At 33.9% G+C, this 24,578-nt stretch overlaps 3 protein-coding genes across 3 annotated transcripts; 1 reads left to right on the top strand and 2 right to left on the bottom strand.

Annotated features, from left to right (window-relative positions):
* Nucleotides 1-228: 228 nt before the first annotated feature.
* LOC142531265 (actin-depolymerizing factor 7-like) lies at nucleotides 229-1,933 on the top strand. The gene is made up of 3 exons (XM_075637361.1): nucleotides 229-396; nucleotides 1,280-1,539; nucleotides 1,612-1,933. The coding sequence occupies exons 1-3, from the start codon at nucleotides 394-396 to the stop codon at nucleotides 1,760-1,762; spliced, it is 414 nt and encodes a 137-aa protein (XP_075493476.1). The 5' UTR covers nucleotides 229-393; the 3' UTR covers nucleotides 1,763-1,933.
* Nucleotides 1,934-2,599: 666 nt separating this feature from the next.
* LOC142531332 (uncharacterized) lies at nucleotides 2,600-7,048 on the bottom strand. The gene is made up of 6 exons (XM_075637432.1): nucleotides 6,840-7,048; nucleotides 5,653-6,212; nucleotides 5,033-5,225; nucleotides 4,519-4,583; nucleotides 3,901-4,111; nucleotides 2,600-3,120 (listed from the first exon to the last, which is right to left on the bottom strand). Exons 1-6 carry the CDS (start codon nucleotides 6,996-6,998, stop codon nucleotides 2,755-2,757), a joined length of 1,554 nt encoding a protein of 517 aa, XP_075493547.1. The 5' UTR covers nucleotides 6,999-7,048; the 3' UTR covers nucleotides 2,600-2,754.
* A 704-nt stretch (nucleotides 7,049-7,752) lies between these two features.
* On the bottom strand, nucleotides 7,753-11,307 carry LOC142531007 (uncharacterized). The gene is made up of 6 exons (XM_075636983.1): nucleotides 11,021-11,307; nucleotides 10,265-10,827; nucleotides 9,784-9,976; nucleotides 9,318-9,382; nucleotides 8,863-9,073; nucleotides 7,753-8,330 (listed from the first exon to the last, which is right to left on the bottom strand). Exons 1-6 carry the CDS (start codon nucleotides 11,177-11,179, stop codon nucleotides 7,965-7,967), a joined length of 1,557 nt encoding a protein of 518 aa, XP_075493098.1. The 5' UTR covers nucleotides 11,180-11,307; the 3' UTR covers nucleotides 7,753-7,964.
* Between the last annotated feature and the right edge of the window lie 13,271 nt (nucleotides 11,308-24,578).

Below are 24,578 nucleotides of genomic sequence, written 5' to 3'. Positions count from 1 at the left end.
ACACACAAATAATATATATATATATATATATATATATATATAATTTGATCTATTTATCATGATTTTTCCGGGATAAAAGTTTGGTAAAGAATAAGAAGATTTTATATATATAGGAGATCTATTTATCATGATTTTTCCTGGATAAAAGTTTGGTAAAGAATAAGGAGATCATGAAGCGAAGACGAAAAGTGGCAAGACAAATATCGACCCTTTATTTTCTCTTATTCACCGCGTTTGTCTCTTGTTTTGAAACTCACCACGCTAATTTCCAATTTTCGTCAAATTTCAAGAATCCATGCGACTCTTTCTATTCACTCCTTTTCTTCTATTTTCTCATAGTTATAATACTAATAATAATTTTTCAGGTCTCTTTCTCCTTGATAGGAAGCCAAAATGGTAACCCCTCAGGTCTTTCTCTTTGATTTCGAATGTATACTTTTACTAGTTTGACATATTGTTTGTTGCAAAATTTTGCTACGTACATTTTATAAATTCTTTTCACTATTTTTTTTCTTGGCTATTCTTTGAGACGTACGTTCCATGTTGATTTTTTTTATTGATGGAATATAACAATTTGATGTATTTTTCTTTAAATGGGAAGATTTTGAGAGGAGTTGGATAAAATTTACAAATTAAATTTAAGTTTTGTTGGGTTTGGCCCAAATTTATCTCAAGCCCAATAACCCAAAGCCATTTCTTTAAAGTATTGGCCTACTAGGTTGTTATGTCTTATATTTGAATACTGATTGTTCCTTACAGCGAAGCATGAGTTTGGGACAGACACAGTAGCGTGAAATTGTGTGCTGCACTCCTCATTCTTCTTTTGCGTGTAGTGCTCTTTGCTTAGTCCATGTGAGCTCTTCTCTTCTCTTCTTCCTCTCTAATCCTCAAGTAATATACGACAGTGTGTGTGAGATTGGAAACTGCCTCGATTCTTTGTGCTATCTCGATCAGTGTCATTTTCAGCATTGGTTAAGTTTGCCTGCTGTGTGTAGTTAGCTGTGTGCTTAGGGGCTATTTGCTCAGGGTTTAGTTGGTTATCAGTAACGGGAGTTTTGATCGAAAAACCTTTGTGGTCTTCGTCTTGATTTACAGTGTATTTGGAGAGGCCAAAATCAGTTCGTCTGAGCCTCGTTCTATCTTAACATATCATATTGTATTGTTTCTAGTTTTGGAGATAATTGCAGGCCGGTCAGCCAGCTACAGAAGGCACGAGAGATGACCGATGGACACCTAACAAGTTTTATTAAAATGTCTCAGAAAGATAATTTCTTTGTAGGCAAATGCTGCGTCTGGGACGACGGTGCACGACGTCTGTAAGCTAAAGTTCTTGGAATTAAAAGTAAAGAGAAATTACCGTTTCATAGTCTTCAAGATCGAGGGGCAGCAGGTGGTCGTGGAGAAGCTCGGAAGCCACGGGGACAACTACGATGATTTCATCGCATCGCTCCCGTCCGACGAGTGCCGCTATGCTGTCTTCGATTTCGACTTCATCACCAATGAAAATTGCCAGAAGAGCAAGATTTACTTCATCGCTTGGTATGTATAAACGGGCGCTCTAGTCGTCCTCATTACTTTAATAAATTCGTATTGACTCTGTTGGGATTTCAGGTCGCCAGAGACGTCGAAAGTGAGAATGAAGATGGTGTACGCAAGCTCCAAGGACAGATTCAAGAGGGAACTGGACGGGATCCAGATTGAGTTGCAGGCAACAGATCCAAGTGAGATGAGCTTCGATATCATCAAAGCACGAGCTTACTGAATGCAACATTCTGTGCCTTAATTCCCTTGAGTACCTTGTGTTTTTCAAATTCTTGAATAATTTTTCATGTGGTAGAGATATTAATTTTGATTTATAGTGGATTGATGACAAATGGTCCGATATGAGTGTGGCACATTAATGATAAATGCCTAGTCTTGGAATAATATACAAGGTGTTTTGCTTTAAAATTTTGGACTCATGATTGAATGACATTTATTTCATTATCTTGGAAATACAACCAAAGTCTTAAAGTTGGAAAATCAAGAAGAAGATCATGAATTAATATGATAGAATGATATCTCCATTAGTATGAGGTCTTTTAGGTGAAGTCCAAAAGCAAATCTACGAGAGCTTAGGCTCAAAGTGGACCATATCATAACATAGTGCAGATACGTGACTTCCATGTCATAACAAATGGTATCAGAACCATGTTTTAGATCAAGCTATGTGGGTGGAATCTTGAGATACTTAAACGAATGATGTGAGCGCTCTCATGTCATAACGAGACTTCCGTGTCATAACAAATAAAAATATTCATGTTAATAGATGAAAACTAGACTTTAATAAATTTACGGGAGAGATATTCTAAACAAAACAACTTATATATCCAATTAAAATTGATATATTCTCAATTTTTAATTATATGGATTAAAATACCTCTGTATATTTTTAACAAAAAAATATAACAAAAATCCGTACGTCAATTGCGAAAATCGTTTATTTATCATAAGTTATATGTTCCACAAGTTATTTAAATTTAATCCGACTATTATCTAACATAATTATTTATTTAAACTACATGTATTACTTGCTTAAAGTTTGTAATAAACATATATAAATTACGAAACGGTAAACACTGCAGCAAACAATTGCCTAGACAAATGAAAAAAGACATTGATATAATTAAACCAACCAAAAATCCCCTCATTTTTTTAGATAATTTCGGAAAATGGCTCATGCAGAAACAAAAATCCAAATCTGAGTTAGGGTTCTTAGTTTTTTCCCATATTGCCTCTCTCCCTGTGCTCTTTCTCCAAATCATCCACTTTCTTCATCGACTCATCTTTTCGTCGAAGAAAAGACTGAAACGACACCGGATCATAAGGTGGATCCATTGCGCATGGATTCGTATCGACAAACCCTTCAACCATAGATTCATCCAAGCATTTCTTCCGCAACCCTTCTGCGGAGCAAGCGATCGATTCGGAACACATTTCGACAGCTCCTTCAGGCACCGTGGGCTTGTATGTTAACAGCTTAGCATACTGATTCAACACATGAAACATGTAATCGTAAACGTAATCCATCTTCAGGCCTTGTTGGATAAAGATGCTTCCCGCCTTACCAATGGCCTCTGCCTGTTTGTCAAATCAATCCATCAGGGAATTACGTACCATTGTGGCAGAAGGAATATTTTGTGATTTTAATCATTTATTCAGAAATAAACGAATTATTTAAGTTGTCTATGAATCACAATTCCACGCAGTTTTGGTTTTTTATTTATAGGAATTGAACTAGATCAATGAGTCATCAACTTTTAACAAGAATTCAAGTTTGGGAAAGTAACTTTATTAGCCCACTAATTTTGGTACACTAATGTAGGACCGAGCACTTGCCGCTTTACCAAAAGCTATAGCTGGTGGTAATAGTGCAACTCAAATCTTTTAAATCGCACAACAGTTCAAGCACCACGGTTCGATCGCTCTACCAAGCAGAGACAATTATTGCACCCAACAATCTCCCTCTCAATAATTGCACTCCTTGCAAAACCCGTGACCTTGGCTCTGATACCAATTGTAGGACCGAGCGTTTGCCGCTTTACCAAAAGCTATAGCTAGTAGTAATGGTGCAACTCAAATCTTTTAAACTGAACAGCAGTTCAAGCACCACGGTTCGATCGCTCTATCAAGCAGAGACAATTATTGCACCCAACAACTAAGCATTCAAAACTTTGTTTTGGTGTATAAGCTTTTAATTTCTGTCTTAATTTGGTCCTATCGTTAACGTGTTGTCAGAACATTAGCAGTTTTCAGTGGTATTTTCCGACTCTATGTCAACACTCCAATGTAATAAAAATAAATACGAACTTCCAATTTGTAATATTGTGAATATTTGAAGAATCAAGTTAAGAAAATGACCTGTTGCCGATGAGTATTTCCCCAATCAACAGCAAATTTAATAGATGCGCACATGTCGTAGTCTTTAATCGGCCAGTAATGTTGCAATGGCATCAAGCTTCTTGAGAAGAACTCGAAGTAGTGAGGATTTACCAATAACGCCATGGAGTCACATGCCATTATGTATTTCTCACTAACTGACCAACCAACTCCTTCGACATACACTTTGTACCTAAATAACTCGATTCAACGAATATAAATTTAATTATTTAATTAAAAATAAAATTTCACTAATGTTTTTATTATATTTCTTGAATTAATAAAATTCATTATACATATATATTTATAAAAATAAATAATTGATATTATTATATTATTTTAAGAGTAGGTCTCTTGTGATACGGTCTCACGAATCTTTATCTGTGAGACGGGTCAACCCTACCGATATTCATAATAAAAAGTAATACTCTTAGTATAAAAAGTAATACTTTTTCATGGATGACCCAAATAAGATATATGTCTCACAAAATGCGACCGTGAGACCGTCTCACACAAGTTTTTGCCTTATTTTAAATAGGTTATTTATTTATCGAATAATAGGTGATATATATATATCATGCATGGAGCTAGCTATCCCACCTGTGAGTGCATTGGGTGCTCAAGTCTGAGTGTTTGAAACCTTGTCTTTCTTCGCGTTTCCAATCCTGCACAAACATAATTATAGAATATAAACTAGATTGACCTTATATTTTTAAAAATGGGAAATTATCCAACTTTAGGACTTCAATAATAATCCTAGTAAAAAGTTATTTACTTAAATAATTAATTTAATTAAAGATCAAGAATATCATATTTCATCTTGAAAGTTTTTATTTTTAAGATTACTATATAAAGCTTGAAATCTCATTAGTCACTATTTTTTTGTCTCCAAAAACGCCTATATTAAAATATTATTTTTCAATTACCTCCTTTCCATAATCTCATTATTTTTAAAAGAAAACAAATAAAAACTTCAAAATCAACTTTGATTATTCTAAAATCATTTTTACCTAAATATTACGCATAAAATTTTATTTTATATTAAATTTAATTTCTGTGTGTGTATGAATTGCTTGCCAATATTTACTAGCTTAAATTAATTGTGACGACATACGTGGGCGTAAACACGAGCATTCCAATCTTGTTTTGGTGAAACATTACATCTGAGCAAATCTTTTCTTCTTGGATTAACTGTCGGATTTCCCTTCCAATAAGCATATGGTTCCTTCTCCATCCAGCTTGTCCTCTTATTCCCTTCTGCTATACCCTTGGATAATGTCTCCCATGGTTTTATATTAATCTCTGGCCTAAATAATGAAAAACACATGCAAAATAAAGGACGGAATCATAAATTTTCAATAAATCAGAAAGTTATATGTGTTGTTAAGTATTGTCTCAGCCGATTGCTACTAGCCCATCTAACACCAAGATCCAAAGACGTTTGAGACGAGGTCTCAAGTTCGATAGTAAATAATATGTATATCTTTATTGAATGATAGCTAATACTAAGCTAGATTCAACCACTGTACACTTCTGTGCGTACTAAATAAGTATATAATCTATGGTTAACAGAATACCACTTGAAACTTAATTCTTTTGTGTTTTCTCATTAACTTCATGCGCAATTATCGCATTTTCTTTAGTTTTAATCTTTTATGCGGAATTGATATCATGATAATCTTGTTTCAAGACATATTGTCTCTGACTCGAAAATTAATGATTGGAAACACGTACCATCCCCAGAATGACCAATCTGGAAACAAAATCTCCACCGAGTCCTTGTTGCCACAGTATCGAAACGAAGCTGGATTGTTATTCAAACCCTTCCTAATACTTGGCGTATCGGAGCAATCGAACATCAACTCCAAATCAGGCACTCTGCCAGGATATCTCCTCAGCAACTGCAGGATACCCCATATAGTAAAAACGTCCCTACTTTGAAACACTTCTCGGAGCTTTTCCACGTAAACTCTCCCTTCCAATATCACCAGTCGAAAATGGGCCATTGGACGAGCATTCATCACCATCTCTTTTGTAATTCCTGTCTCCCTCCATGCCCATAAGTCTTCGTAAATCCAACGGAAGTAATCTGGGCAAGTTTCCGACGGTGTGGGAGATGACTTCTTGCCATTTTCGGGTAAGAATTTAGTCGAGGTATAGTAATTTGCGGGACAGGTCCGAGATAGGTTGCCTAGTGAACAATTCAACGGGAGATATCGTAAAGTTTTGGGAGATGACTCGCTGCTTTCAGGAGTTTCAGGATTATTAATTTGTCGGGAGTTTCCAGCTATCATCTACAAGAGGAGAAGAAAAATCAAATAAACATAATTATCTCGGTAGGATTTGTAAAAACATTAAATTTTTATTCAGATTCGATTAGCTAGAGACTCGGAATCTTTTGATATATCGATGAATTGAATCTACTGTTTCATTTTGTTACTTGTTTGAATTGAGTTGCATCATGCATGGATACGCTAAATCTGGAAAATAGTTTTTCTGGTCAACTAACATGTTCAATTTTAGGTTTTGGTTACTAAATTTTAATTTTGGGTTTTTTTGGTCAAATTATTAACGTGACACCGAAAAATACTGATGTGACATTGAAAAATACGAAACTAGAAAATAGTGACAAAGCATAGAAAAATAACGATGTGACATAAAAAATTGTTGAATTGTTAGATGTCACATCAACAATTGGACCATGATAACCTGAAAAGTAAAACTTTTAGCGTCCCAAAACAAAAGTTTGAAAACTTAATGGACGAACACAAAAGTTGAACAAGTAAAAAAAATCATTTTCCCTAAAAAGGCACAAAAGAGGAGTTTTGTTTATCGTTGTTCTATCTAGTAAAAGGGTGGCCGAATATCGTGAGTTCAAAATCTGAAAACCGAATTATTTATTGCTTAAAAACTAGACTTACATTAACAGAAGAATCTTTGTAGTCGCGAGTACAGATGAAGAGGCCGAGAGCAAGAACAAGCAAGAAGACAGCGGTCAGCGAAGTCTTCAACAATGGCCGCCGGATCATCGCCTCCATACCTCTTACCAAGTCCGACACTTCGCCGCAAAAGAATCCCATATCAAGAAACTTGTTTCCCTGGAACTTTAAGGTTGTTTTATGAGTGTGAATTAATTCATTTGAGCTTATTAAATAAAATCAGCCATTAAGAGTACTAAATGGGAGTTTTATAAATATTTCACGCATGCAAGGAAAATGCATACGAGGGAGGAATTAAGAGGAAGATAAATGTGTGACTCTGTGGGTTTAATCTCGTGGTGCCTTTTCTTAGAAAAATTACACCCGCAAGCTTGTTCTTTTCGAGGATGCATATCTATACACTGGTGTATGAAACTCTAATTCGAGGAAAAATTATGCATAAAAGTTTAAAATTCTTTTGATCGAGTGGAGTCGATCACCGATAACGATAAGTTATCGAGGTAAATTTTTCTTAAAATCGGCTCGTAAAAAAAATATTCACTCTTGTTTTTCTATGAACTATGACGATACATGTAGTTAAATTAATGAAAAACATCTAGAATTTTGTTGGATAATATTTGCTATTTGTCAAATTGGGAAATATTATTTTTGGTCAATTATTATATTTTGGATTTTGATCTACTTAGGTATTTAAATTTTCGTTTTGGTGCACTTTTTAGTTTTCTACTATTTGGTCCGATTACTGACGTGGTGCTATTACATCATGTTAGCAATTTTCGGTACCACTTCAGCATATTCTGGCACAAGATAAAGAATTTTTCGGTGTCCGCCAACATTCCTAAAATTAAGACTTAAAGCCAAAGAAAATCAAAGTCGGTGTACAAAAACCAAAATTTGAATGCTTAATGCACCAAAAATAAGACAAGTTGGTGGATAAAAAAATTTATTTATTCTAAAAAAATACATGGCGCGACAACTTTGCAGCAAACGCGTGCCTAGCCAAACGAAAAAAAAAAATTGATAATTATTTAATCCCCTCGTATTTTCGAGAAATAGGGAAAATGGCTCAGGCAAAAATCAAAGAAAACTCAAATCTGAAATAGGGTTCTAATGTTTTCCCATAATTTGCCTCTCCCTATACTGTTTCTCCAAAGCCTCCACTTTCTTGGTCTCCTCATCCTTCCTCCGAAGAAAGGACTGAAACGATGCCGGATCATACGGTGGAGCCATCGTGCATGGATTTGAATCGACAAACCCTTCTACCATAGATTCATCCAAGTATTTCTTTGGCAACCCTTGTGCGGGGCAAGAGATGGATTCAGAGCAGATTTCGACAGCTCCTTCGGGCACCGTGGGCTTGTATGTTAACAGCTTAGCATACTGATTCAACACATGAAACATGTAATCGTAAACATAATCCATCTTCAGGTCTTGTCGAATGAAGCTGCTTCCTGCCTTGCCAATGGCCTCTGCCTGTTTTTATCAAATCAATGCATTAGGGAACTACCATTGTGGCACAAGGATTTTGTAGTTTTAATAGTTTATCCAGATAGAATTCATGTTACAAAAGTGCAATACTCTAACGATAGATCTAAAGATCCAAAATTGATTTAGACATTTGCATTCTTAAAATATATGGACCCCACATGATCAAATTAAAATGAATCTTTAGACGTAATACGAGGATACTACTCTTATGCTAGCATCTCATCAATCGTTTTTAACACTTGATTTGTGTCCCCCGCAAGGGCGTACTCATAACTCATAAGCCCGACCATGGTTCCAAAACCGAATTTATTAGGTTTTGAAACCAATGGAGTTGGTTCGAATTGAAGGTGGAAATGAAATGGAAGTAAAAGCAAAAAAAAAGTCAGAAGTTATTGTACCAAGTCCAAATTTTGACTATTTAGTGGACCAAAACCCAAAACTAAACAATTCAGTGGACGAATTATTTTCCTGATGTGAATATATATGTAACCTAGAATAATCAAATAAAGAAAATGACCTGTCGCTTATGAGTATTTCCCCAGTCAACGGCAAACTTAACAGACGGGCACATGTCGTAGTCTTTAATCGGCCAGTAATGTCGCAATGGCATCAAACTTCTTGAGAAGAAATCGTAATAGTGAGGCTTTACCAGTAATGTCATGGAATCACAAGCCATTATGTATTTCTCACTCACTGACCAACCAACTCCTTCCACATAGATTTTGTACCTGTGGTAAATAAATAAATAATAATGTAAATTTTTTAAAATATAAAGTACGTCTCTCGTGAGACAGTCTCACGAATCTTTATCTGTGAGACGGGTCAACTCTACCGATATTCAGCATAAAAAGTAATACTTTTTCATGGATAACCCAAATAAGAGATCCGTATCACAAAATATGATACGTGAGACCGTCTCACACAAGTTTTTGCCTATATATTATATAACATGAAGGCTATTAGCTATCCTACCTATGAGTGCATTGGGTGCTCAAGTCTGAGTGCTTGAAACCTTGTCTTTCTTCACGTCCCCAATCCTGTAGATTTATTTCAAGTCTCATTAATATTAGCAATTTACTAATCAGTTTTGCGTACAGTAGAACTTGAATTAAACGTTAGATAAAACAAATATTGTAATCAACTAATAACTCATCGTTCACACAAAAAATATTAAAATATAATATATGATATCTATATAGTAAATAACTTTTGTTTTTGTCGATAATGCCACCAAACGAAATGATAAACTTGCAAAATACGTCACGTTTGAAACAAAATAGTTAAATCTTAATCAAACGTCAAAATTAATTATCTCACTTCAATACTTCAATAACTATCCTAACTAATGAATTTTTATAATAAGTCTATTATTAGTATAAATCTAAGAGCAAGATATGGGGTGCCACGATTTACTGGTTAGATGAACAGTGACACACACCTGAGAATAAACACGAGCATTCCACTCTTGCTCTTGTGAAACATTACATTTGAGCAAATCATTCCTTTTTGGATTAACTGCTGGATTTCCCTTCCAGTGAGCATATGGCTCCTTCTCCATCCAGCTTCTCCCTTTACTCCCTTCTGTTATATCCTTGGATAATGCCTCCCATGGTTTTATATTAATCTCCGGCCTAAATAATGAAAAAAATAATGTCACCATTTAATTTATCTGCATATAAACCCGCTTGACCAGGAACGGAACCAGAATTTTTAAATAAATCTGAAAGTTATATGATATGATATGATATATATATATATATATATATATATATATATATAATATTATTTCGCATGTACTTCAACGATAATTAATAATAATTAATGAGATTCAATATGATGATATGCAACTTTTTTTAACATTTTTTTGGCGTTGAAAAATTAGAATAACGATGAAATTTGATATATGTGAAAACAAGTACCATCCCCAGAAAGACCAATCTGGAAACACAATCTCCACCGAGGAGTCATCGCCACAGTATCGAAATAAAGCTGGATTGTTATTCAAACCCTTTCTAATACTCGGCCTGTCGGAGCAATCGAACATCAACTCCAAATCAGGCACTTTCCCGGGATACCTCCTCAGCAACTGCAGGATACCCCATAGAGTAAAAGTGTCCCGACTTTGAAACGCTTTTCGATACGTTTCGACGTAAACTTTCCCGTTCGATATCACCAGTCGAAAATCGGCCATTGGACGAGCATTCATCACCATGTCTTTAGTAATTCCCGTCTCCCGCCATCCCAATAAGTCTTCGTGGATCCAACGGAAGTGCTCCGGGCACGTAGGGGACGGTGTGGGAGACGAGTTGTTGTTATTTCCGGCTAAGAATTTAGTCGAGGGATAGTAATTTTTGGGACATGTTCGCGATAGGTTGCCTAGTACTGAACAATTCAATGGGAAATATTGGAAAGTTTTCGGAGTGGACTCGCTGTTTTCAGGAGTTTTGGGAGTAATGTTTTGTCGGGAATTTCTGGCTATCATCTGCAATAGGGGAAGAAAAAATAAAATCTTTATTCAGTTTTATATGGGATCGATTAATGAAACATATTCCTTTAAATCATGTAAAAGTGTGGCCGATCCTAAGGTCAAATCCTGAAAAAACCCAATTTTTATTTCCAGAAAAAATAAAGAGATGAAAACCTCAATTAATTTATTGATTAAAAACTGGACTTACATTAAAAGAAGAATCTACATAGTCGCGAGTACAGATGAAGAGGCCGAGAGCAAGAACAAGCAAGAAGACAGCGGTCAGCGAAGTCTTCGTTAACGGGCGCCGGATCATCGCCTCCATGTCTTTAACCAAGTTCGATTCTTCGCTGCAAAAATTTGCCATTTCAAGAAACTTGTTTCCCTGAAATTCTAATAAGGTCGTCGTTTTATTCGTAAATCAATTCATTTGACTTTCGAGCTTGTTCAAACAAAAGTAGCCATCAAGACTAAAATATATCATATCTCAATCGTTCTTAATTTAATGCTCACGAGCAACATATCAAAATAATATATATATATATATATATATATATATATATATATATGGCGGTATTTGGGGCGATGGGGTAGCTATAAGGAACATGCATACAAGGAATTAAGAATTAAGAATAAGAGAAACGTGTGAGACGGTGGGTTTAATCTCGTGATGCTTTTTTCTTAGGCAAAAACTTGTGTGAAATGGTCTCACGGGTCGTATTTTGTGAGACAGATATCTTATTTGGGTCATTCATGAAAAAATATTATTTTTTATGCTAAAAGTATTATTTTTTATTTTGAATATTGATATGATTGACCCGTCTCACAGATAAAGATTCGTGAGACCATCTCACAAGAGACCTACTCTTTTTCTTAAATTTCCCCCGCGGATCGATAGCTGAGTGGTGTGTGAGACTCGAATTCGAGGTAAAATTACACAAAAATTTAATTAAAAAATTGTTTGAAAGGAGTCGATTACAATTCTCGGTCGGGTTACGATTAAGTTTAGTCTTAATCGTAAAATTTAGTCTTACTGTAAAATTTATTAAAAGAATCTGTAATTTAATGACAGGGATTTGCTTTCTGTCAAATTGTATGAAGCTAGCGTGCCAAACCTAATCTAGATTACGAGAAGTTGAAAAATATTAATCATTCATAGAATAAAAAAAGGGAAAACAATTACATATTAGCTAGAAGGTATAAAATAATGCAAAAGTGTGTGATTAAACAATGGGTAAATTGCAATTAAATCCCCACATCTAAACTTGGGTTTGTGGTACTTTTTAATCCAAAAAAAATATTTCTGCACTATTTGGGCTCACATGTATTTATTGGATGAAAATCGATGCAAAACATTGAAAGTATGATACTAATATATGATATTTAAGTAACAACTATTTCAGAACTAGTACTTGTAAAACTCGAAAAATTTCCAAACTCAGGTATTTTGAACTCGAAATTTTGTACTAGTTTATAAAAATGGTAGTTAATAATTATCAAGATTATATAAAGTTGTATGAGATAATTAAATATTGGGATACAAACTATCCAAACAACCCGAAGTTATTAGAGATATCTATATTCTTACAAATTTTTAGTGTTATAATATACACACACACATATGCCAAATTAAAATTCTTCAAGATTCAAGATCTAAGATAAATGAGACAATTATCTTGATGATTTCAAAATAATTTTTGAATTATTAATATATCTAGGGGAAGGGATAAATAATTTTATCAAGATAGGTAGGATAGGAAGATAATGAATAAATTTCGAATTATACATGTACATTCATATATAAATCGAGATCCATGTATATGAATGTATACTTCAAAATGAGGAAATTTGAGTATCAAGAATCAAAATCGACTTATCAAGCACATAAAGAAATCAAAGACTCCTACCCAAGAAGATCAAGATTTCAAGAAGATAAAAAATAAAATCACGAGTGCAACTTATCAAGAAAGTTCAAAATTTCATTGGAAAAATTAGAAAAATTAGGGTGCATGGATTAAGAGTGTACTGCAGAATAAAATATCTATTCGATATTGAAATTTGTGCAAGGAAATTTTGAAATCTATGTTTTCAAAAGTTGTAATTTTCAAAATTCCTATCAAATAGAATAGATAAAGAGATCGTGATCTATCCAAAACTTCAAATCTTGGATTGATATTTATCTTAGATTCAAAACTTGATCAATTCAAAGTTTAAACGAGAGGATAAAATGTGATCTGGATAACATCTACACACTTATATATAAGACAACACCCCACTCACGAAAATCATACATAAAAATTTTTCGTATTTTAGAGAATTTGCTCCCCAATATTTCGAGTTCATTCTCTCCAATTGCTGCCAAGATATCGAAGTGTTGTCAAAACACAGTGAAGATCAAAGATCGAGAATTCTCAGCGAAGGGAAAACCCCCCTCCCCTTTTTAAATGTACTTCTATAACATATATTTTTTTCATAGGTGGGTTTTTGTATAACATATTTGTTGTTTGAAGCAGACTTATGTATTAAAAGTATAATTCGTAGATGAATTTTCTTTCTAATTTATTTGAAAGTTCATCCCTGCATGAATCCTTGTTCATGATATATTTCCCTTCAAGATTTGTCAATTTTTATGATCAAGCACTATTATGATTCGATTGGAAATGAGAAAGGATTTTCGAACTATGACGCTTATACAGTGAGATTATAACCATTGTATAACCTCACTCCTTAGAGGAATAACATATAAGACATGACATCACTCCTTATATGATCAACATATATATAAGAGTGATATCTGGAAAATCATAGAAAAAAGATGAATATCAATGCTTATGCTTTCACGTTTCAGTGCTTCATGTTTAGTGTTCGATGCTCATGCTTATGCTTAGATCATTCATGTCATGTTGACAACATTATGAAGTATGAACAACCATTATGCTTCAAGTTATAATATGCTATGTAAGTTTCAAATTTAGGTATATGTATATGTTGGTATATTTCTCGAATGACCACCGCTTGCTGAGCATTTATCAAAATACTCAACATTCTACTCTACCCTTCCCAGATAAGTCCAAAGAGCAAAAAGAAGAAGACGAAAAAGATTAGTTTTGAAGTTGTTGATTGATGCCTTAAGAATTAATTTAGTTACGTCATTTTTAGTTTTGTTTAAAGTTGAAAATTCTTCTGCAGATTTTTATCATTTTAAGAATTTATTTTGTAAAAACGATTCTACTTTATGATATTTATGAAATAAACTGATTTTGATTTATACTAGGTACGAGACTTGTCGTTGACGATTATGTGATTATTGAACTACTTCATTGTCAATTAATCCCGACCACGTGGCATGATAGTATTAATATATAATTTTTGAGTACCAAACATTTATAAAAAATAAATGACATGTATTTTCTCAAAAAATCGACACAAAAAATTGAAAATATGATACTAATATATGATATTTCTGTATGAAATGTTTCGGATTTGATACTATGATATGATATTTGAGTATCCAAACGAGTGTAACAAGTGTTGATATCAATAAATTGTTTCAATTTTTTACTTAAAATTTTATCTTTTATACCAGATCTAAAACAATGGTTACTCAAATATCATATATTAATACCATAATTTCAATGTTTTATAATTATTCTCATATGTGAAAAGATATGTGAGCTCAGGAGAGTGCAATTTTTGCGTGTTTGAATCAGAGAGCGTAAAAAGATTTTTTGTATGAAATGGGCTGAACACAAACTCATATTTAGATTTAGGTATTTAAAAGCAAGTTACCCAAAAATACTTAAAAAAATTATAAGAAAAAATGGGATATGAAATAAATAACATAAATGAAATTGAGTCTAATATACGTCAAATTGACTGAGTATTTTTTTTTTAAAATTAAATTTGTTTCTAAAATCATATCAATAGAATTAAGTTCTTGAAATCTAAAATATAAAATTCAAGGTTGACGAAATTAGTTTACAATAACCTTCTCTATTTTCTTGCTTTGTGTAGCAGTCCTTTTTATGCACTATTATTTTACTAGTATTTAATTTAAAAGTTGAAATAACCTTGTTGACTTTGTGTAGCGAATCAAAGGTGTCGTGTCACATTAATTTCCCAATGAAAATTAAATCTATTTTAATTTGAATAAACAAGTTTAATTTCACGAGGCCCACATGATTTGTATAAACGTAGAAGTAATCAACGATGATGGAATTTTTTTGTCTGATAATGCAAATCACAAAATGTATTTTTTAATCGGGAAAATTACATTTTTGTTTGTGTAACTTATATAATTTTCAGTTTTTAGTGATATTTTTGGTGAATTAATAGTCTTAATCCATTTTTTTAAAAAAAGTAATTTATTTCATCGGAGTGTTGATGTGACTTTAAAAACGTCTTTTGTCATCTCAGCATTCCGATCAAAAATGAATAAATTAACAAAAAATATAAATTAATAAACTAAAATCGTAAATTAATTTTTCCATTTAATCGTAAGGGATAATCGAACGGTAAAGACAAAATATCAGTAGAAACATATTGTTCAATAGAGACACGAATCTGATGGTATGATATTCCAGTAAGACAAGTAATGCCAACAATAAGTACTCCGTGGAGACAAGTAATCCTTTATTTTCCAAATAGGTTCACCGGTTAGCTTACTTTACCAATAAATTTATCGAGAGTAAGTCTTTTGTGAGATAATCTCACGAATTTTTATCTGTGAGACGGATCAAACCCTACCGATATTCATAATAAAAAATAATACTCTTAGTATAAAAAGCAATACCACTGCCGATATTCACAATAAAAAGTAATACTCTTAGTATAAAAAGTAATAATTTTTCATGGATGACCCAAATAAGACATCTGTATCACAAATATGACCTGTGAGACCGTCTCACACAAGTTTTTGCTTTTTCTCAATTGCTAATTTTTTTTGGAAAATAATCTGAAGGGAAATATAATTTCCATATTAAATTGATTTTCGTAATATTATCTTTTCCTTGTTGATTTGATTGAGTATAATATTTAATTATGGTTTTGCCTTTCTAGATAATTATGTTAAGATTTTATTGTGATATAATATCTTCCTTAAATCTAATTTCATTCTTGATAAGATTATGTGGAATATTGGATTTGTCTTTTCTAGATATTATATTTATGATGAAGATCTTGAAGATATGATATTATTGATTTAACTCTTGATTTCTTTATTTTTAGATTTTCTTGTGAGATGCAATGAATTATAAATATAAGAGATGGAGATTCAAAGGAAGAGAGACGAAGAGAAATTCAGAGAGTTTTAGTGGAGGAGTTTTAGTGGTGGAGTTTTTCGTGGAGTATATTTCGTGGGCGGTTTCTTCAATTTATTGCTATCGTGAAAGTTTTAGTGGTTGCATATCATGTGCACTTTTGCACGTCGTGAATTTCATAGAAAACCTTATTCAAGAGACGTGTTGTGTTTTGAAGAGTTGTGATAGGGTGTTGCCGTGAATGTTGAGAACATCTGCGGACAACATCTGTGAAGAAGTTTGCCGAAGACTGTTTCTCGTGGATCTCCTTTTAGCAACACGTTTTGTTTTCTTGTTTTCGTTTTATATCGGTTATTTGTTTTAGAAAGCATTTGTTTTCTCAACATGTTGAGGAAATTGATTTTAGTGAGAATCACTAGTGATAGGTTTTTGTAAACGGTGAAGTTTTCTAGTGATTAATTTTTGCCATAAGGCACGACACAAGTACTTATACTTGTGCATATTTAATCTCGTCCATCTATTTATTTGAAGTAAATTTGTGTTACAAACTTTAATTTTCCGCTGCATGTTGTCCGAGATGTTGTAACATCTGGCACAACATTTAATTCTGATAAAACACGAATTTGCATCTTATACTGATTTGGTTATATTAGATATACTTTATTAACTGTCGAACAACACGAGTTCTTACAAGTGGTATCAGAGCCTACTCTTGATATACTAAGTGCTGATTCTGGTTTTTGTTTTGTTTGACATAAATATTTAAATGGACACATCACTGGCAAACGCAGCACTTCGACCGCCAACTCCTAAACCTCATGTCCAACAACAGTTTTGACCAAGGAATGAAGAGAAACACTGACTGCAAGTGAACCCTTTAGGTGTTGCCCTATGTGTTGCCACTCCTGGCCGCAACATCTGCGAAAAATCAGTTGGTTTGAAATCCACAACTTCTGAAAATTCGAGTAGAGATGATGAATCAGAAGCTGATGATGAAGATATGACTCTTGAGAGTATTCAAAAATTTTATGAAGAATTGTTTGAGGATTGGACCAAAAGAAACAAGCTTAACTCAACTCTTATGAAGGAAAACACCAATCTAAAAGCCGTGATTGTCAAACTTGAAGTAATTCTGAGCAAAAAGGACTTAGAACTGGGTAAGACCAAAGAAGAGCTTAAAAAGACAACTGAAACATTATCCAAGTTCAATTCGAGCACATCCAAACTTGATTCCATACTTTTGATGGGAAGAGATGATAAAAAGAGCTTAGACTTCAAAGACAGTGTGTTTGAGATTGGTGAATCATCCAAGTCGACTCTCTTTGTGAAAGAAAAAGATGTTACATCCACACGACCTACATCTCCAGTCAAAAGCTCTCCACCAAAAAGACAATTCACTGCACATGTCCCTAAGAAAAGAAAACGCAGGTATGTATGTCATTACTGTTTTAAGCATGGATATATCAGGCCCTACTGTTTTAAACTCAGGGAAGACCGCATGAATCAAAAGACGAGTCAGATGTTGCCCCGAATGTTGCCCAATATTTCCCGCAACACCTCCCACCATCGACCTACAGTAAGACAAATTTGGGTACCAAAGGTAAAAACTTACTGCAATGTTGTCTATACTTCATTAAAGACTAACACCGCAGGTCATTGGTATTTTGATAGTAGAAGCTCACGCCACATGACAGGATCACGAGAACATCTCACTGATTATGTTGATCAAAAAGGTGGTAGAGTAACCTATGGAGGGGGAGCTAAATGAAGGATTGTTGGAAAGGGAACATTAAATGTTGAAGGAGTACCAAAGCTCCACAATGTGATTCATGTTGAAGGATTAAATTCGAATTTGATAAGCATAAGTCAGCTGTGTGATGATAATTTGTATGTCGAGTTTGATAAACATACGTGTGAAGTGTTTGATGAAACTAACTTGTGCATTATGACAGGTACAAGGTCTTCGGACAATTGCTACCAAATAGGTGAAGAAATTTCATGCAAACATGCAGAAGTTAGTGAACTCGACCTATGGCATCAAAAACTTGGACATGCTAGTTTCAAAATAATGAAGAATTTGAGTAAGTACGATGCTGTACGAGGTATGCCTAACCTATCATCTAGTACACCATATGTTTGTGGAGACTGTCAAAAGGGTAAGCAAACTCGCGTGTCACATCACATGTTGCCCTACTTTGGGACAACACGTTGCCTCGAATTGCTACACATGGATCTTATGGGTCCTGTGGAAGTGGAAAGTTTTGGAGGTAAGAAGTATTCCTTTGTTAGTGTTGATGATTTCTCACGATTTTCATGGATAAGTTTTATTAGGGAGAAATCAGACACTTTCAATGTGTTTAAAAAATTGGTCACAAGGATTACAAACTTTCATAATTTGAAGGTGAGAAGGATAAGGACTGAACATGGTAAGGAATTTGAAAACTCCTCATTCTCATTTTTTTGTGACAAGAAAGGTATTTCACATGAATTTTCTGCTCCAAAGAAACCACAAAAAATGGGATAGCCGAACGTAAGAATAGAACACTTCAAGAAATGGCAAGGGTGATGTTGACTTCAAAGTGCATTTCAAAGCGTTTTTGGGTAGAAGCCCTTAACACCGCATGTCATATTTCAAATAGGGTGTATTTGAGAAGTGGTTCGACTATGACATCGTATGAGATAATTATGGGAAAGAAGCCTAACCTTAAATATTTTCATGTTTTTGGTTGTGTGTACTATGTTTTGAATGACAGGGATCAACTTGCAATATTTGATTCAAAGAGTGATAAGTGTTTGTTTTTGGGATATGCAACTAATAGTCGAGCTTACCGCATGTTTAATTTACGAACTAGGACTATTATGGAATCCATTAATGTTGCTTTTGATGACTGTGCAGATTTGAAAAAGAAAACAGCTGAAGATGATGTGGAAGACCTACTGGAAATTCCAATCATACTGGAAAATGCAGATGTTGCTCCAGATGTTGCAACACCTAGCACAACACGTGACACTGAAGTCACTAAAGCTGAGGATGAAACGAATAGCGATGATGACGCAATAGATGATGGACAGAATATTCCAAGTAAAATTCAGAAAAACCATCCATCATCTCAAATTATTGGAAGTATGCATGAAGGTGTCCAAACTCGAAAGAAAGAAAAAGTGGATTAACGAAAGATGGCTGGACTTATTTGCATGAGCTCCTTATACTCACAGATTGAGTGAATATATACTGGAAATTGGCTTCAAACGAGGTGAGGTAGACAAAACTCTTTTTATTCAGAAATCTAAAAGTGAGATTCTTATTTTTCAAGTCTATATTGATGATATAATCTTTGGTTCCTCATCTCAAAAGCATGCTGATAATTTTGTTGAGTGCATGTCATCTACATTTGAAATGAGCATGGTTGGTGAATTAAGTTTCTTTCTTGGTTTACAAATAAAACAAATGCATGATGACATCTTTTTGTGTCACTTTCAACTGCTGAATCCGAATATGTGGCAGCAAGAAGTGGTTGCACTCAACTTTTGTGGATGAATCAAGTGATAGAAGACTATGGATTTAAAAATGAAACTTTAGTTGTGTACTATGATAATTCTAGTGCAATTGATATTTCAAAAAAAAAAAACCAGTACAACACTCTCGAACAAAACTCATTGATATTAGACATCACTTTATTCGAGATTTAGTAGAAAAAGGATTCATTCGAATTGAATTTGTTGATACAAATAACCAACTGGCTGACATATTCACAAAAACATTAGATTTTGAGAGATTCTCCAACCTTAGAAATTTTTCAGCATGTATTCTGCCTTATCATTCATAGATGTTGTCCCAGATGTTACAACATCTCAGACAACACCTAACATACATGTGCATTTTTGGATTTCGGCATTCTGCATTACATTCATACCGTTATATGATGTGTTATCACAATGATGTACAATCTTCTGGTACACTTACAATTTCTTGTTCTATTTAACCTTAACACACTTGAACATGATTAATGATCTGTTTAAATCACAAAGTAGTTGAGGGATGATCATGTACTCCATGACATTGACCCATACGAAAGATGACTTGAAAAGATTAAGTAAAAAGACAAAAAAAAATCAATTATGCATATGCTCTGTATCAGAAGAAAAGATTGAAAAAAGCTACCTAAAAGAGTCCAATGAAGACTGTGTTTTTAGTGTGGGAGCTACCTCTTCTGAATTTCATACAGAAGGTAAAATAGAAGAAATTGGAAAAAGCTACCTAGAGGAGTCCTAAAGAAGACCGTTCTTCTAGTGTGGAAGCTACCACTTCTATGATCAGAAAGCTGTTAAGTCACCAAGTGTGAAGAAAAATCAAAATTGTTTTTCTGGAATTGTGCGTGTTGTCAGAAGATGTTGCCAACATTTGTGAAAATACTTCATTTGTGACATATCTCATATTTGTTTTCATGTTTCCATTTCTGTTACATTCTGTTATTAGCCATAAATAGGTCATTCATAAACATAACATTGTGAATATTGTTGTGTCATGAGGTATGAGTATTTAAACAGAGAAAATTCGTTGAAAATCCAGATTTTACGAAAAATTGAATATGTGTGATTTTTGATGGTTCAGTGGTGTTAGATCGATGTGGGTTTTAATTCTGGAAATTATTTTGAAAAGATATTGGACGCAATTATCTCGGTATTCTTGGAAGGTGATAACGGCTAAAAATATTTCCCATTAATTTTTTTACCGTTAAGGATCTTAGGATTGTTTGAGTAAATCTTGATTTTGTTACCGTTGCATACATACTTATTCTTTTGATTTACACTGTTTTCTCTTCACATAATTCCTTCTTCAATATTTCGTGATATAGCCTATTAGTATAATCTTGTTGCTGACTACAGGCTGCTATTGGATGTTAGTGTCCATTCTGGACAAAAAGGGGGAGAAGATGCGACTCAAACTCAAGGGACTGTGAATTGAAATGATCAAATGATACCATCTATCTGATACCTTTGCTTGATTTCATTTTTAATGTTCTGCTCTGTTAAGATTCTGCTTCCCTAATGTGTTTCTGTTTCAATGAACTGTTAATGATTTTTGCAGGTGTTGTCTCAGGTGTTGCCAACACAACGACCAACACCCGTACTAACTTGATTTTATTCAGGGGGAGAAAAATTCTCATATTAAGGGGGAGTTAACTGGAGTTCAACTGAGAAATTGAGTTTGATTTGATTTTGTCCAGAAAGGCAAAAAAGGGGAGATTGAAGGGAAATATAATTTCCATATTGATTTCCCTAATATTATCTTTTCCTTGTTGATTTGATTGAGTATAATATTTAATTATGGTTTTGCCTTTCTAGATAATTATGTTAAGATTTTATTGTGATATAATATCTTCCTTAAATCTAATTTCATTCTTGATAAGATTATGTGGAATATTGAGTTTGCCTTTTCTAGATATTATATTTATGATAAAGATCTTGAAGATATGATATTATTGATTTAACTCTTGATTTCTTTATTTTTTAGATTTTCTTGTGAGATGCAGTGAATTATAAATATAAGAGTTGAAGATTCAAAAGAAGAGAGACGAAGAGAAATTCAGAGAGTTTTAGTGGAGGAGTTTTAGTGGTGGAGTTTTTCGTGGAGTATTTTTCGTGGGCGGCTTCTTCAATTTATTGCTATCGTGTTTTTTCACTCTTTGCTTGAAAGTTTTCGTGGTTACATATCGTGTGCACTTTTGCACGTCGTGAATTTCATAGAAAACCTTATTCAAGAGACATGTTGTGTTTTGAAGAGTTGTGATAGGGTGTTGCCGTGAATGTTGAGAACATCTGCAGGACAACATCTGTGAAGAAGTTGGCCGAAAACTGTTTCTCGTGGATCTCCTTTTAGCAACACGTCTTGCTTTCTTGTTTTAGTTTTATTCTGGTTATTTGTTTTAAAAAGCATTTGTTTTCTCAACTTGTTGAGGAAATTGATTTTAGTGAGAATCACTAGTGATAGGTTTTTGTAAACGGTGAAGTTTTACAGTGATTAATTTTTGCCATAAGCCACGGCATAAGTATTTATACTTTTGCATATTTAATCTCGTCCATCTATTTATTTGAAGTATATTTGTTGTACAAACTTTAATTTTCCGCTGCATGTTGTCCGAGATGTTGTAACATCTGGCACAACATTTAATTCTGATAAAACACGAATTTGCATCTTATACTGATTTGGTTATATTAGATATACTTTATTAACTGTCGAACAATACGAGTTCTTACATAATCTATCACTGAAATTTTTTTCCATGTGATAAATCTAAAAAGATGAGCATTTACTGTACAAGTACCAAAGCAACAAAGACTTTTACATGATCTTTGTAAAGTACCTTTGCAACCGCACCTTATTTAGGACTATGTTTAGATATATATAACCTCCAACATCACTTGTCATTTGGAAAAATGCATACCTGAATGACATGTTCAGTATGATCGTTCCCAGCGTTCGCCAAAATCCAATGACGAAACCAAATACAATAGATATATAAAATCCTTGTGTAATGAAAGAATCCTCTGCAAGGTCTACATTAGCCCATGCATTGCCATCATCATTGAAATTTGAATCTCGGGGAGTTTCAAGGCAAGATGTGTTGAGTATAGGACGCCCACATAGTAGGGGGTTCCCTATATAGGCCGAGTAATCGAAGTGAGAATCTGTTGGAATTTTTCCTGACAAGTTGTTGAAGGACAAGTTCAACACTCCCAAAAAGCTCAATTCCGAAATGGTATTCGGAATAGCCCCGGAAAGCTGGTTCCATGAAAGATCAAGAAAATCAAGAGACTTCAAACGACTGATGTTTTGAGGAATGGATCCGCTCAAATTGTTTCTCGAAAGGTCCAATATAACTAAACCGGTGAGGTTTGTGATTTCGTCAGGTATTTCGCCGGATAATGAGTTATTTGAGAGATTGATGTAGTTGATAAAGACCTTAGAGCTCGTGTACTCCACCTCATTTCCCCTCAGTGATACTGGGAATCGTCCCGTGAAACTATTATTTCGTAGATGCAACCATTGTAGGACTTGTAAGGAGCCAAATGAGCCAGGAATCTTCCAGGATAAATTATTGCTTGCCAAATTGAGATATCGTAAAGATTTAAAGTTTGAAAAACAATCAGGAAGCCGGTCGAACAAGAGGTTATCTGAGAGGTCGATCATATTCCAAATCGTGCTAGTGCACACAAATGTGACAAAACCCGAAATTCTGTTTCTTGATAAATCTATTATTGCTGTGATCATACTGCTAGAAAACATATATGGAGATAAATAGAACGACACATCTATCTTAAGGGAATGGATCGATAAGTTTGGGAAGACACCATATATTTGGTTGGTTGATTGATTAAGATAGAACAAATGTCGAGCTACTTCAGGAAATCAACTTGGGATAGTATCTGTTATATTAGAGTCAGAAATGTCCAGAAAGCTGATTTTCTTTTGTGTTCTTAGCCACATCGGAAATCGTGGTCCCGGTTTGCATTGTGGTAGAGCTAGGTACTGGAGCTGAAAAGGTGGTTTCCAGGAAGGACTGAGTTTTAGGTTGAGAAATTTATTGCAAGAGAGATCTAGCACTTTTAATCTTGAAAGATTGAATAGATGAGCTTCCGTGATCATGTCTTCTAAGTTATTTGAATAAAGGGACAAACTCTCTAGCTGAGATAAGTGTCCAATGCTTTGGGGTAAAGTTCCATTAAACATATTGTTGTAAAGATACAACTTTTTCTGTAAGGTCCAAAATTAAGACGACATAACCCAACTGCATGCAAATCTAGGAAATACGAAAAATGAGAAGTTAATTTATTTTAATTACTAATTAATTATGTGACGTACTTGTTTATATGCTAAATGAGATTTAATTGTCATCATGCATAAAAATGTATTTTTAGGAATATTCAAGCGACGATCGAGGAACGGGGACCGAGGGCTGAAGAAAACGTAAAAATATTTTTATTAAATAATTATTTTTAATTATTTAAAAGATGGTCGATGCTTTTTAGTATTTTTGTGAAATTAAGGGTTTTGAGGTGATTTTATACGCCGGGACGTAAATTTTATCGGTGTTGGTTTTCCAACTAAAATAAGAGCTTTTTGGCAAATCCGGCTAGTAAATTCACAAATTTATTTAACAAAAAACTTTGTAAATATTTTATTTAAATCCTAATTAGACTAATGAGCCTAATTTAATGGCTTATTAGGCCTAAGACCCAATAGTAAACTAATTAGTATTTAAAGTGTTGATTAAGCAAAACCTTTCACTTTTGCACCTCCAAACAATCGGCCACGTTCTTTTAATTCTGAAAAACTCTCCCCACCCCTCTCCCAACCTCACGGCACACACACACTAACAAGCTAGAAGGGGTTTTCGAAGGAACAAGCAAGAACAAAGCCAAAGGTTGCATCCCGTTCTTCGCCGTCAACGGATTTTCGAGCGTATAAAACGCAAAGGCACGCCATACATCTTCTTTTCTCATCCA

Source organism: Primulina tabacum, chromosome 17 (genome assembly GCF_025594145.1).
Source record: "Primulina tabacum isolate GXHZ01 chromosome 17, ASM2559414v2, whole genome shotgun sequence".
Classification (NCBI taxonomy): Eukaryota; Viridiplantae; Streptophyta; class Magnoliopsida; order Lamiales; family Gesneriaceae; genus Primulina; species Primulina tabacum.
Note: the sequence above shows the minus strand (reverse complement) of the source record. Positions and strands in the feature narration are given on the sequence as shown.

Coding starts and splice junctions, on each gene's coding strand:
- LOC142531265 (XM_075637361.1), top strand. Junction 1,540..1,611: donor AAGATTTACTTCATCGCTTG/GTATGTATAAAC, acceptor TTGGGATTTCAG/GTCGCCAGAGACGTCGAAAG.
- LOC142531007 (XM_075636983.1), bottom strand. CDS start 11,179: ATGGCAAATTTTTGCAGCGAAGAATCGAACTTGGTTAAAGACATGGAG. Junction 10,828..11,020: donor ATGTAGATTCTTCTTTTAAT/GTAAGTCCAGTT, acceptor CCCCTATTGCAG/ATGATAGCCAGAAATTCCCG. Junction 8,331..8,862: donor GAAATACTCATAAGCGACAG/GTCATTTTCTTT, acceptor TGATAAAAACAG/GCAGAGGCCATTGGCAAGGC.
- LOC142531332 (XM_075637432.1), bottom strand. CDS start 6,998: ATGGGATTCTTTTGCGGCGAAGTGTCGGACTTGGTAAGAGGTATGGAG. Junction 6,213..6,839: donor ACAAAGATTCTTCTGTTAAT/GTAAGTCTAGTT, acceptor CTCCTCTTGTAG/ATGATAGCTGGAAACTCCCG. Junction 3,121..3,900: donor GAAATACTCATCGGCAACAG/GTCATTTTCTTA, acceptor TTTGACAAACAG/GCAGAGGCCATTGGTAAGGC.